At 44.5% G+C, this 13213-nt stretch overlaps 1 protein-coding gene across 3 annotated transcripts in view; it reads right to left on the minus strand.

Moving 5' to 3' along the window:
* Positions 1 to 226: 226 nt before the first annotated feature.
* The window catches only part of TMEM229B (transmembrane protein 229B), a 114701-nt gene continuing 101714 nt past the window's right edge, over positions 227 to 13213 (minus strand). For all 3 annotated transcript variants that reach the window (XM_019519181.1, XM_019519182.1, XM_019519183.1), the window contains exon 3: positions 227 to 4157. In XM_019519181.1, coding sequence (XP_019374726.1) covers positions 3628 to 4131 — 504 coding nt within the window. In that variant the 5' untranslated portion in view covers positions 4132 to 4157 and the 3' untranslated portion in view covers positions 227 to 3627. The remainder of the gene's footprint in view (positions 4158 to 13213) is intronic.

Raw genomic sequence — 13213 nt, forward strand, 5'->3', positions numbered from 1 at the left:
GCACCATTCTCATCCGGCAAGATCACTGGAACATGAACAATCTATGGCATCTGAGCTGGTGCTTATGCATGGGCACCAGTATAAATTATGAAATGCTTTATACTCCCTTAGGATGACAGATGTTACAGAAATACGTAACAGGGGAGTCTGAAGACTTGCCCTTCTATCCAAAAACACAGCCTTGGGCCACCCACTCCCAGTAGCCGAGGAGTGAGGACAAAATTGATAAGTCACAAGTTTTTATTGCTGGTGAACTCAAACAGGCAATTTTAATCTATCGAGGAAGATACACGTACAAGCAAATATTAGGCTTTTGTGCGTTTTTTGATCACTGTTGTATGTAAATGTCTCTGCAAATTAGGCCCCACTCCCAGGCTCCTACTCGGTTGCCACCATGGCCCTTGGTATAATGCATTTTGGATGCCATTGTTGTGAGATGTTATCAGGACTATTTATGTGTAGTAAAAGGGAGATGAAGTAGAATGGGTAAGCCTCTGACGACAAGAAAGTGTTCTTTGTAAACATGAGTGAGACCTGCATAGTGTGGTGAATACATAACCAGATTTTCAAAAATGTTTAGTATCCAACAGGTGCCATTAATAGCAACAGGAGGTGCAAGGAGCTGAGCACTTTTGATATTCTGGCCTATTAAAGTTGCCAGGGGTGTAATGGCATTAAAGAAGTCCTAGTGATAGCATGAGTCATGTAGTGGACATTTTAAGGCGATTAAAGAATGCATTGGGCCTGGTAGGCTTAGTTCCTGGTGTACAACCTGCAGGTAAAGTGTGCTTCTGTGTATAAATCAGACTCCCAGGAGGGTACAGTATCTGAAAGGTATTTGTCAGCATCATTGGTGTAAAATAAGCTTCCACAGATGCCACAGTGGTGCACCTGGGGCAACAGGACCCAAGTGGCATAATATATACACACATCAAAGGCTTCTTGGACTTTCCTTAGTATGAACAGCAGATTGTTATGCAGGTATGCAAAAATGATGTCACTTTGTGGGGATTTGTAAAACCAAAGGACACATTGGTGCTGCTCTGGATAGCTGCCTCCACTATAAAGTCCTAACCATGTCTACTGCCAACTCATACTGACATTCTTTAAATATTTGTTGCCAGCTCTGGAGACACAGTATTTCAGTGCAATCTGCTATAAGGCTAATGGTCTGAGCTAATGCAGACAGTGTGTGGAAGGCAATGCTACACCAGAATCAAACAGAGCAGTAAGAGGGTTATCTGAATTTAGACACTGCTTCTAGTTCCCCTGACACCATTGTTTCATGAATGCAACTACCACAGTGGATGGACATGTCCCACTTCCCTTTGTACTTCATCTACCATGCCCCCACAAATTTGACTCAAAGAACCACAGTTCTGCTCCCAGTGAATTACCCCGTGTACAAATTACACATCCCTCTCATTCACCCCAATGACTATTTTTGTGTGGTTCTAAATCCTTGAAACCATCATTTACATGGTGGATAAACCAATTCTGTTATTTCTCTGATTTCACAGTATCATCATCAGAGCATGAAAAACACATTTCTTTTCAGTTTTTCTTTTTTCTTCTTATAATTTAATGAACTGTAAAATGTGAACACCGATACCTATCTGGGTAAGTCGGGTAGCGTTGCATACCACAGAGCCAATCTGATTGACACCTGGACTCCAGAGCTTTCACATGTCCATTGCCGGCAATGGATGTCATGTGAGGAGGGGCCTAGTCAGGAATAAAATAATCATACTCTCTGTGGTACAGAAAAGATTAACATTGCATGAATTGATTCTCTGTCATAAAAAAGAGCACAACCAACAAACCATTCCACTCCCAGCAACAGAGTTTCTTCTCCCTCTGGAATGGGATACCACATGGCAATGAGTAAGTTTATGGGCTGAGCACAAGCAGGGCAGAGCAGTCCAAGATAATCCAAGTGTTCCCAACACAAGAGACAAGACAGACTGTACAACTGCCCAAACAGCTTCATAGCACGAGCCAAATTCATCACTGGTGCCACTCCTTAGATTTTAGTGGAATAACACCCTAAGTTAAACTGACCCCACATGTCTAATTCCAGCACACTCTCCCCATAAAGCTCTTAAGCAAGAAACATCTGCTGTTTTGGAAACTCTGTCCTTCTTGCTAATTACAACAGGCAAGAAGAATCCTCAGAGCAAAAAATTAATCCCTGGCTGCTAGAGCTATACATATTTCATGCTGCCCATCTCTCAAAGCCTAAGGGGTCATTCCTCATTGGCTGAATTTCAAACCATCCATAGCACAGCTAGCTCTTTAATGAATGTACAGTACTTGCAGACCTTAACTCTCTGCTGCCCCGCCTGCCACTGCACCCACATCTGAAGGAAGGTGAAAAACAGGTGAAAAATAACAATTATTTTTCTACATATCCCTCAAAATCAGGTCATACAGTATTTCCCCCCCTTCCTACCCCCCCCCGCCCAAGATAAGCTTTATGGAGAGGGTTTGCTTTACTAAGTTAAAATAGTGTGTGGGACAGGAAAACAAAAAATACTGCTTTCAGCAGTTGGAGAACACTGGACAAAACTGAGACACTGAAAATGGAAGATAATGTAGTCAATCCCAGAGGACTCTATATGACTCCTGGTTGATGTCATAGTCACATGAGGGCCTTGACCTCAGTCAGTGCAAAGGGCTGCAGTCAACATTAAGCCATCAGTGTTGTTGGTAAGAGAGACATTCCTGGGAAGGAAGGCAGAAAACTGTGGTGATGTCTACAGTCTCCATTGGGTTTGCATGGTTGGAATGGAAGCTGGAACCCGGATCAGCCCTTCTGAGAGTTCTTCTGGGACAGGAAGGAAGAGATGGGAAGACTTCAGCTATTTTTCTCTCTCTTTTTGGCCCCTTTGCCAAGATTTGGATTGCACAGATTATGGTAGAATTCACTTAGCAAAAAGGGCCTTATATTAGGGGAAAAAAAGAAAGAAAAAGAAAGAGCTCTTTACTGAGCATCAGGATTGAGCATTCAAAAAGTGTAAATTTTATATAAATTCCATAAGATGTCCAGCACCATAATGTATTGTGGTGCAATAAAGAGCCCCCGGGGAAGGCCAGGGGGACCACAAGAAAGGAAACAGTCAACCTCCCCAGTAGAGTGCCACTGCTAAGTTGTCCTCAACAGCAGATGAATTTTCCTTGGCCCTGCAGCATCTCAGGTCCCATGGGAGGTATTGGTTGCAAGCAAGCACCTGAATATTGCCTAATGGAATAAGCCAATCACTAATTTAGCTGGCGCATCCATGCCCATCCACTAGTGGGTTTTTTTGTGTACACTTACGACTGTAGCATTTTTCTTATTTCTCCACATAATGTAAAATGTAAGTAATAAGACTGTTTTGTCCATAATAAGTTAAAATCAGAAACTACCTAATAAGTAGCTGACACTGGTCCTTGTGGCCAAAAGAGTAAAATCCATAGAAAATCTATTGGTTCTGCTTTTATTCTGGTATATTCCCATGCACACCTCATTATAAAGGAGTTTATGTAGCTATCTTACAGGAAATAGTAGTCTTTGAAGCCAGAGATGACAGTTTCTGGCATGGGGGTGGGTTCTCCTAGTTTGTAAGTGTGGTGCTCAGTCATCATTCAATCAGTTTTGACATGGCCATTAGCCAAGGTGACAGTGGCAGTGGGAGCCCCTGGCTCAGCATTCTCATCAAACCGCAAGCGCAGTGTGTTCCTGATAACCAGCTGCTCCATGATGAAAGCAGCACAGAACCATGGGATGGCGTACTCAAGAGTGATGAGGCCCATGAAGTCAAAATCAAACTGTGAGTAGTCCCATGGGCAGGCATTGAACTGGCGCAGGATGAAGCCAGTGGTGAATTCCCAGAAATAAGTCCAGAGGGTATAAATGAGGCAGCGCACTATAATGTTACATTTGTCCTTCAGATACAGGTACATCTTCTCAACAATGAGGATGGAGGTGCCATAGATGAAGAGTGCCCACACACTGGTAACGCCTGGGAACTTCCAGTTAAAATTGACCACAAACTCCCAGGCAGCTGTGAACATCACCTCACAGAAATAACCATGAATGGCATAAAGGTACCATCGGGAGAAAGCAGTAAGGGGCTCTGCAGCAGCCATCCTTCCACACAATCTCAGCAGGAACTCTGAAATTAACAAAGACAGGGAGATAGTAAATGATGATATCGCATCTCATTGGGAGCAACATGCATAAATTGTCAATTCTGTGTTTTGTGGATGTTCTGAAACGTGACATTTCCTTTTTGATAAGCAGATAAAGTGAAGATACAAAACACTTTAGGTTGTTTAAATTTTCCTAGAGTGAATTTTAGTGTTGCGGGAAGGTGACAGAGTGCTAGCCTCTTAATCACAGATCAGGCAATGGCAGTGCATGCTGCTCTGCCAACAAACTTGGATCAAGAGGGTACTTAGTAGTAATGAGAAAGATAAAAGCTACAAAGACTTTCAAGTTCTGCAACTGTAAATCAGCTTATTGGAGGCAGGGAACTAAGTATTATGAAACAAATAGAGGAATCACAAAGGAGTAAGAGATATCCTTTAGTCTTTTCTGGAAATAGCCAAGCCCAATATGGGGTAGATGAGGTAAGCAGAGCACTCGAATTGTTTTAGATGCCTAATGGGTTCCCCATGGTCCCTGTCCCCAGGAAGCTCAATTGAGCAAAATGGGGATTTGAGGGTGTGCTTTTAAATGGCTTGGAAAGGAAACACCAGAGGAATAGTCTCAGATACTATACCTTCCCCAATTCAACAGAACTGTTATTGTCTATTAAGAAATTGGCAGACATAGTATAGCTGAGTTTTGGGGAAACATTTGAAGCTGCCAGATTTACTATCAAAAAAGGCATAAGAGAACTACTGTAATGCATTCAAATTTGGCTTCAGGACAGGGAAGCACAAAGGGTGAGAATAAAAAGAAACAACTGAGAAGAGAGGGGGGGAGTTGATCACGGGAGGTCAGAACAAGAACTGTTTTTCTGTGCCCTAACTTCAAAGGTACAGAAAAAAAACTTGGGGTAACAATTTGAGGGAACTTAATCTGGGGTCATTCTAAACAATTACCACTGACACCCAACAAATATTTGTTGGCATTTCACTTGTCTTAATCGTTGTTTACCAAGTCTACACACGGGCCCAAGTACATTGCAGGCATAACGCTACTGAAGTCAACAGAGTTGCACACAGGAGGAATTTGGCCTCAGTAGCCTCCCTGCACCTGGGGCTAACAAAAAGAAAAGGTAGGGCCATGGCCAGGTCAGGTAGGTATAGCTGAGCCAGACACCAAAGAGGTGACTGAAGGAACCCCAGGGAGATTAGCTAGTTAGGTTTAGGGTACTCAGGCTAACTTAGGGACTGGGGCAGGAGATCAGCAGCTAGATTTAGGACTAAGACACACTTAGGGGGAAAAACTAGGGACAAACTGGGGAGGCAGGCAGGGAGTGGGAAGAGGATGAACCTAGCCACACACGAGGGGGAAGCTGGGAGGGAAGCCTGAGGGTGACTGTGAGTGGGCCAGGGAGTGCAGGGACAGTGGGCCAGGGAGTGCAGTAGGATTCTTGAGGGAGGAATGGGAGGGGGAAGAAGCGGGACTCTGGTGCAGGAGGCCTTGCACCCCCAAGGCCTTGTTTCTCTATACCAGTGGTCACCAACCAGTGGATCTCGATCCACCAGTACAACCAGTGGATCGCGATACACCAGTAGATCTTGGAGCCTCTTGGAGCTGATCCGAGGCTGGGGTGGGGAGCTGAGTGCCTGCGTGCATGTATGTGTGTGCCCCAGCTCAGCAGGTCAGTCTGTGGGGGAGGGAAGGGGTGGGAGCTAGATCAAGTCCCCTGTGGTGAGGGACAGTGCCGCAGAGGCAGGAATGGGGTAAGTTGATTGGGGCCCTGGCTGGGTGGGACTTACCTGTTTAGGAGGCGCACCCCCAAATATTTTTTCCTCCCTCTGCCTCAATCTGCACTCCACCCCCCGCCCCTTTCCTTTCCTATAGACTTACCTGCTGGGTTGCAGGGGTGGGGGTGGCAGTGGTACATGGTAGATCTTGGGTTGCTTTTAAATGCTGAGGTGATATCTCCAACTTAAAAAGGTTGGAGACCACTGCTCTATAATATACTCTGCAACCCTCTCCTAGGTATATCACATGCTGCTCCCCATGTTCTTTGTCCATGAGAGAAACCCAGGCAGGAGGCTACTATCACACCCCTGCTTCTAGCTATTTCACATCCTGGCTCTCTTCCACAAGACACTGACCCCGCCAATGACCATATGCTCCTCTAGCACTCTTTTTACACCCTGGGTGCATCTACACAAGATGTTACTTGTGGAGTTACCCAATTAGCTCTGCAGTAAACATCTTGGTGTCTACATGTGTGGCGCTATTAGGCCACAGGCAACTAATAAACTGCACAACAGGTTAGTACTTGTAAATACAAGTGATTATCCTGCTGTGGGAGCCTTTTTGTGTGCAGCAACACATGTGTAGACACTGACCCTGCTGGCTGGGGCACAAAGGTGTGTCAGTATGGGGGCTGCCTGTCAACTCGCCCTGCACTGAAGCACTCGCTTGCCCCAGCCAGCCCCTCTGCAGCATGCCAAGCTTGCAGGGGAGCAGCCCTGGGCTGCCAGGCTGACCACCAAGGGCCCACTGCCAGCCAGGGCTGCTCTGTGATCTGGCTTGACATGCTGAGGTCCCAGGCACATGTGTAAATGTACGCCCAGGAGCAATAATCTCCAGCGCAACAAGCACTGGAATTTATTCATGTGCATTAATATGCATGTGTAGATGTGCCCCCAATGATCAAACAGTCTAGCCAACTCCCTGGCAGGCTTCCTGCTTCTGGTATACTTAAAGAAATGTCTATTGTTAAGTTTTAGGTCTCTAGCAAGTTTCTTCTCAGATTCTCTTTTAGCTTGCCTTATTGACAGTTTCACATTCGATGTGCCAGAGTTTATACTGTTTTTTATTTTCCTCATTTGTACTTAACTTCCACTTTTTAAATAGAGTCTTTTCTTCCTTATGAAGCTTCTTTTGCTCTGCCATTTAACTATGCTAGCTCCTTTTTAGTCTGCTTTCTAGTTCTTCTTTTTTTTCCTTTTGATTTTCAGCATGCTTTTACTCTGCATCTCCCATATGGTGTTCTTAAGCAGTTCTCAAGCTGCTTGCAAGTTTTTAACCTTCTTTGGTAACCTTCATAATTTCCTTCTAACTAGCATCTGCATGTTTGCATAGTTTCCCCTTTTTAAAGTTAAAAGCTACCATGGTGAATTGTTTTGTTTTTTGTCTCCTCCTACAAGGATGTCAAATCCAATATATTGTGATCATCATTATAGGGGGTCTCAATAATTACCTCTTGTACCAAATTCTGTGTATACGATTTAGAATTAAATTAAAAATAGCCGTTCCTCTTGTTGATTCCAGGGCAACTGACTTCTGAAATAATTTATTTATGGTGTCTAGAAATTTAGACTCTGCATCCCTCTGGGGTGAGATATATCAAGTCTACCTGAGGACAACTGAAGTTACCCATTATTATTGCTTTTGCAGCCTCTGTCAACTCCCTTAGCAATTTTAGCTCACTGAAGCCATCCTGGACTAGTGGTCAATAGTATATCCCTAGAAATATACTCTTCCTTAGAGACTGAATTTTTACCCACACAGATTTTATGGTACTTTTTTCTTCTTTTTTAATGGTTAAAAGATCTTCCCTATTTGACTTGATGCAGTCTTTAGCACAGAATGCCACTCCCCCATTAGTACAACCTACTCTATCATTCCTATAAAATTGTACTCTGGTATTACAGTATCTTATTGGTTTTTCTCATTCCACCACATTTCTGAGAGATCTGTGTCATTATAGTCAATGAATGCCAAGCATTCTAGTTCACCCACCTTGGATACTAGACTTCTGGCATTAGTATAAAAGCCCTTCTACTTTTTATTATTGCCTAGTTGCCTACTAGTGTCCTGTTTAATTCGGAACTGTCTGTTTTTGCTGCTCTTCCCTATATTTTACCTGAGACTTCTCAACCTATTTCTTATCTTCTCTGGAAAGATCTAAATTGTTAGGAATTCACCCCTAAAGGATGTATCGGTCTGAACTGTGAGCATTTCCGCACTTGTCAGCTTTCCCCCAGTTTTCAGTTTAAAGGCTGCTCTAACACCTTTTTAATATTATGTAACAGCAGTCTGCTACCACTTTGGTTCAAGTGAAGGCCATCCCTCCAGCACAGGCTCTTCCTGATAGATTTCCTGGTTCCTAATAAACCCAAAACCCTCCTCTCCACACCATCTCCTCACCCATGCATTGAAATTCTGCAGTTTGTTTCAGGTACCAAACACTGGAAACAGGCATTTCAGAAAATGCTACCAAGAAGGTGCTGAACTTTAATGTTCTCCCTAACAGCCTTAATTTAGCTTCCAGGACCTCTCTTCTGCACCTTCCTATGTCACTGGTGCCAACATGGGCCATGACCACCAGTTCCTCTCCAGCACTCCCAACAAGCTAGCCAGTGTGTCTCTGGTGGGGTCTGCCAGGCAGATTTAACTAGGCAAGGAGGTCACCATACAGTCCTTTTACATATCACACACCAAACTTTCTGTACTCCTAATAATGGAGTCCCTTAATAAAACCTGTCAACTGGACTCCTCTGAAGGACTTCAGCTGGAAAGCAGATGCAAGCCACAGGGTGCTTTTCCTCCTCTCCAGCATGCTGGGCTCTTATCCCAGGACCTTCCTTTTCCTCAGAAATACTGGGGCTGCCAGAATGGAGATGGGACTGCTCTACTATGCACTTGTAGGTCTCATCTAAATATTTCTCTAGCTCTTTCAGCTGCTCCAGTTCAGCTACTCTAGTCCACAGGATCTACACTTGAACAAGTTGTTTTCTAGGTTTGGGTTTTTTGGTTTTGGGAAGGGGAGTGTGGTTGGTTGTTTCTTAATGTTATGTCCTATTTAGCTATATCTTATTCATCTTTTTAGATAGGCAAGGATTTGTATGGGTGGGATCTTTTATTGGACTAACTGTACAGTTGGCAGAGACTTGGACAAGCTTTCAAATGTGGCACATTCTTCTTCAAATGCACTGCATTCAAAAGCTTGCCTAAATCTATCCTGACCAAGCAGTTAGCTCGGTAAAATACCTCACCCACAAAAAACCTTTCTTCTCATATATTTCCTGGACCATTGTGGCTATAAAGTCACTCCAACACTACCAAATGATTTCTTTAGAGCAAGGCTGAGCTAAATCGAAGTAACAGAGCAACAGCTTGGAAATCTAAATATACACTTAACAAGACTACTTAGGTGGGGCTTACAGATGTTAAATCCCAAGAACTCAACTTTTATTTAAAAAAATATTTATCACTACGGCCTGAGTTCTACTAGATGAGGCTGAATTCAAAGCAAAAGCTAATTTTTAACTACAACACATGCAGGCAATATATTAGTTAAAATTACAGTCATGTTATGAAATACAGCCCTCACCTGCCAGCATTTCCAACCACAAACTCACCTCACCTGCTTAATTTGGTCTATTCTAGGGAGCACTTACTATGAAACAAGCTTCCTTACAAACTGTCCTTTTGGTCTCTCCCATTCACTTGCCCACACTTCCCAAAGGAGCGGCCTTTTATGGTCTTTTGGTCTCAGTTAGCTCTGCCAATGTTTTAGGCCCAGGCAGCAACTCCTTGTCCAGCAGCCACCCAGTAAACACCTAAAAGACACCCCGTAAACATCCAGAAGACACTCAGCTAATACCAAGGGTAAAGACAAACATAATATTCAAAATGTCTCCTTGAGCAATGGGCAGAGGCATAACAAGGCAGCACAGTGCCAGGGGCCCAGATAAATAGGAGTAGCCACAACTTCTGGCTGCCAATGTGCCTTTGGTGCAACTGTGTGGTTCCGGCAGCTGCTATTATGTTTCAGCCCACTGTCCCAAGTTAGCACCTGGGACAGGTATCCCAATCACCCCGCTCTAGTTATGATGCTAGGAACGGGCATGAAAATGTTTTTTAAAAATGTAGCATTTCAGCCATTGGACAGCATACAGCCCCCATTGTGCCCCCTGCCTGGAACACTTCAGAACTACAGTGGCAGCATGCAGCAGTGCAGGGGCAGGGGGACAACAGAGCCGATGTTAGTGAGTGCTCTTCCTGTCACTCAAAGTGATCCACACTGGAACCAGAAGACTGGAGACCTTGCTTACCTGCCCCCATAATCGGAACCATAAAACGTGAGGCAGAGATACACTTGCTAACACCAGGTACTACAGTGTCAGGCTTCCATGTGTTTTATCACACCTATAGATCTGCATGAAACATTTCAAATGTTATGCCTGCCTTTGTCCTCTGAGCACATGGTTTGACCACCTGGCTTAAGACACTGGTTTTCAACATGTTTCATTTGTGGACCCCTTAAAAAAATCTTACATGGAGGTGCAAACCCCTTTGAACTGAAATAGTCTATGGACCCCCCATGGATCCAAGGACCACAGGTTGAAAACTACTAGCTGAAGACAATGCTCACTCAGAGCACAAGATCACCACCACCAAAAAGCAGACCAAATTCACACACCTCCCAGAAAGGAAAACCTTGTCTTTTTTTCTCTTGCTTTGTTTGCTCTCTCCTGTTTTCTTACTCTTGCTCTTCCCTGGGAGTGCAAGTCCCTGGGTAATAGTGCAGATTCATTGCCAGTGGTTTCCCAGGCACTGCCAAGCACCCTAGTACTCTCAGAAGACTGTATGGAGCGACTCTGCACCTGATATTATTTCACTTAATGGGCGCTTTAATGATGCAACTTGCCTAAATGTGATCCTTATCTGCCATGACCAACTCCCTGATTAAAACATTACTACAGAAGAAGATGGGTCCTCTTCCTCTTCACTGCTTTTTGTGCTTTAAACTTAAAGCAAAAATGGCAGTATGTCATAAAAGTAGATGCATTAATCATTACTGAAGTTCCTTATGGGTTAAACCATGCACAATTAGGGCCTGAAGTATCAATTAGCTGTACTATGGTAAGTGTCTCTAACTAGGGCTTGAAGTTTCAATTAGCTGGGTGGTGGTAATGCCCAAACAAGTTTTGTCCATGTTGCATAAATAACCATATTGACTCAAATATAAGACAACCCTAATTATATGACAACCCCTGCCAATAATTAGATCCTATGTATAGAAAAATTATAAATTTGTTATACTTTTCCAGGCATAGAATCTAATTATTGGAGGTTTGCCTTGAATTTTTCCCATTCTCACAGCTACAGCAGGGGAAATAAATCTGGGGGTCAGGTAACCCCTTTGCTCTTTGTGCCCCAACTTTGTCCCTCTGCAGCTTCTTCCCTCCCTCCTTACTGACAGGTCCTGTTCTAAGCACATGGAAGTGATGAGAAAAGTTGAAAAAAAAATGACCTGAAAATAAACATAGCTGTAGTAATTTGCATATAATATTTATAGATTTTGTTAATCCAGAACTGATGCATTTGATCTTTTTTGAAACTGCTGCAAATTTTAACACCAAAAGGGGGTCCATAAGGACACTTTTAAATAGCACTTTAGCACCTACTTTTATATAATGTAAACTATGCATGATATTAGTGTAAAGTCAAAAGGCTCATAATTTACTGTACAGTAAATATCCCAGCAGAGTCAACAGCATTTCAAGCCATGGTGACCGCACAGCTCAGTCTGGGTGTGTATGCCAGATACCCCACAACAAAGGATCCATGTGCTAATTAGCATGTCTTCATGACTGGAACCCAGTGTTTTTGTCATGAGTCCTGGGATCCTCCAAAAATTTATATGCAGATGAGGCACAAGACAACCTGGTTTGGCTTTACCTCATGGGGCACGCCCACACATGCAGGCATGTGTGCTTGAAGCAGCTCAAATAGAAGTGGCGAAAATTTGAGCCAGGGCTTTTTGCCTCAGCACACATGCCTGGAGATGCACTTTGGTATGGAGTAAATTGTACCCCTTGGGGCAAAGTAACCCTACCTGGCTCCCCCAGGATCTGCAGCCAAAATAGCAGTACAAAAAGCTGCTCTGTCAAGTAGCTCAGGGCTACTCACTCTCAGGAGTTTCTGGGGCCCAGCCAGTTGGTACCTGGGGACACTACCCTGCATGCCAGCTAGACTGCTGAACCAGCCCTGAGAGTTCCCTGCACCCTCTACCCACTGCAGCAGTCTAGCAGTGGGGGCTGCTGCCTGGCTGTGACCTGTTGCCACCTGCGACAGCATGTGGCCCTAAGGCGGCGCACCTGCTAGACACGGATGGGGACTGCATGGCCATAGCAGAGGCATCTGCACCTCTGGGCCAGCTGCCAGTGGGCTATGGCTGCACAGTTGGCCTCTGTGCAGCACTACTGCCATGTGTGCCACCACCTGGATATCTGGGCACCTATGGCTCAGAAGATTTTCTCAGTGTGGTGGCCTGCTTTGAACTGTCAAAGCGTGTCCTCCTGGCCCCACATGGTCATGAGGTTAGCCATCTCCAGCTGGGTCCTAGGTGCCAGGTCTGAGCAGGCTCCTCTGCCTGGGTCCTGCCACTTGCCTACTAGCAGGAATTCTGATGTTACCTGTTTAAAAAAAACTGCAAAATCCCTGATAAAAAAATACCAAAGTCACTTTTTAAAATACCCCAAAATCCATGTTCTTTCATTAGTAAAACAAAAGACCACTAGACACACACACACACGTGTGTGTGGGTGTGTTGTATGTGTACACACACACACACACACACACACACACACACACACACACCACACACAGATCAAATCAGTTGACCAATGTTTTATTGATATATTTACCATTTTAAAGCAATTTGTAGCCCACCAGTGCCTCTATCATCATAATAAAGTAAATTATAAATATCTACACAGTTTGGCATTGACTATTGGCTTCTTTGTCACAGAAAAATCAGAGCTGCCCCTACCCCCTTCACTCACCAGGATAGACAGCACTGAGTAGCACTGATATGCCAGTGCCATGTCCCTGCCCTTGCCCCACACTCACAATCCAATCAGCCTGCCCCTGACCCCAGGCCCCTCACTCCTGACCCACAGGGCCAGATATGTGGGTGAGAGGTCCATTGGGGGGCTTGTGGGTGGATGGTAGGGGGACTGTGGGTGGGGGGGGCTGCTCAGGAGGGGCCCCTGCCCCTGCTGGGCATAGCCCCCCCCAAAGCTC

The sequence above is a fragment of the Gavialis gangeticus genome, unplaced genomic scaffold (assembly GCF_001723915.1).
Source record: "Gavialis gangeticus isolate Ggan-Ray unplaced genomic scaffold, GavGan_comp1, whole genome shotgun sequence".
In the NCBI taxonomy this organism is placed as follows: Eukaryota; Metazoa; Chordata; order Crocodylia; family Gavialidae; genus Gavialis; species Gavialis gangeticus.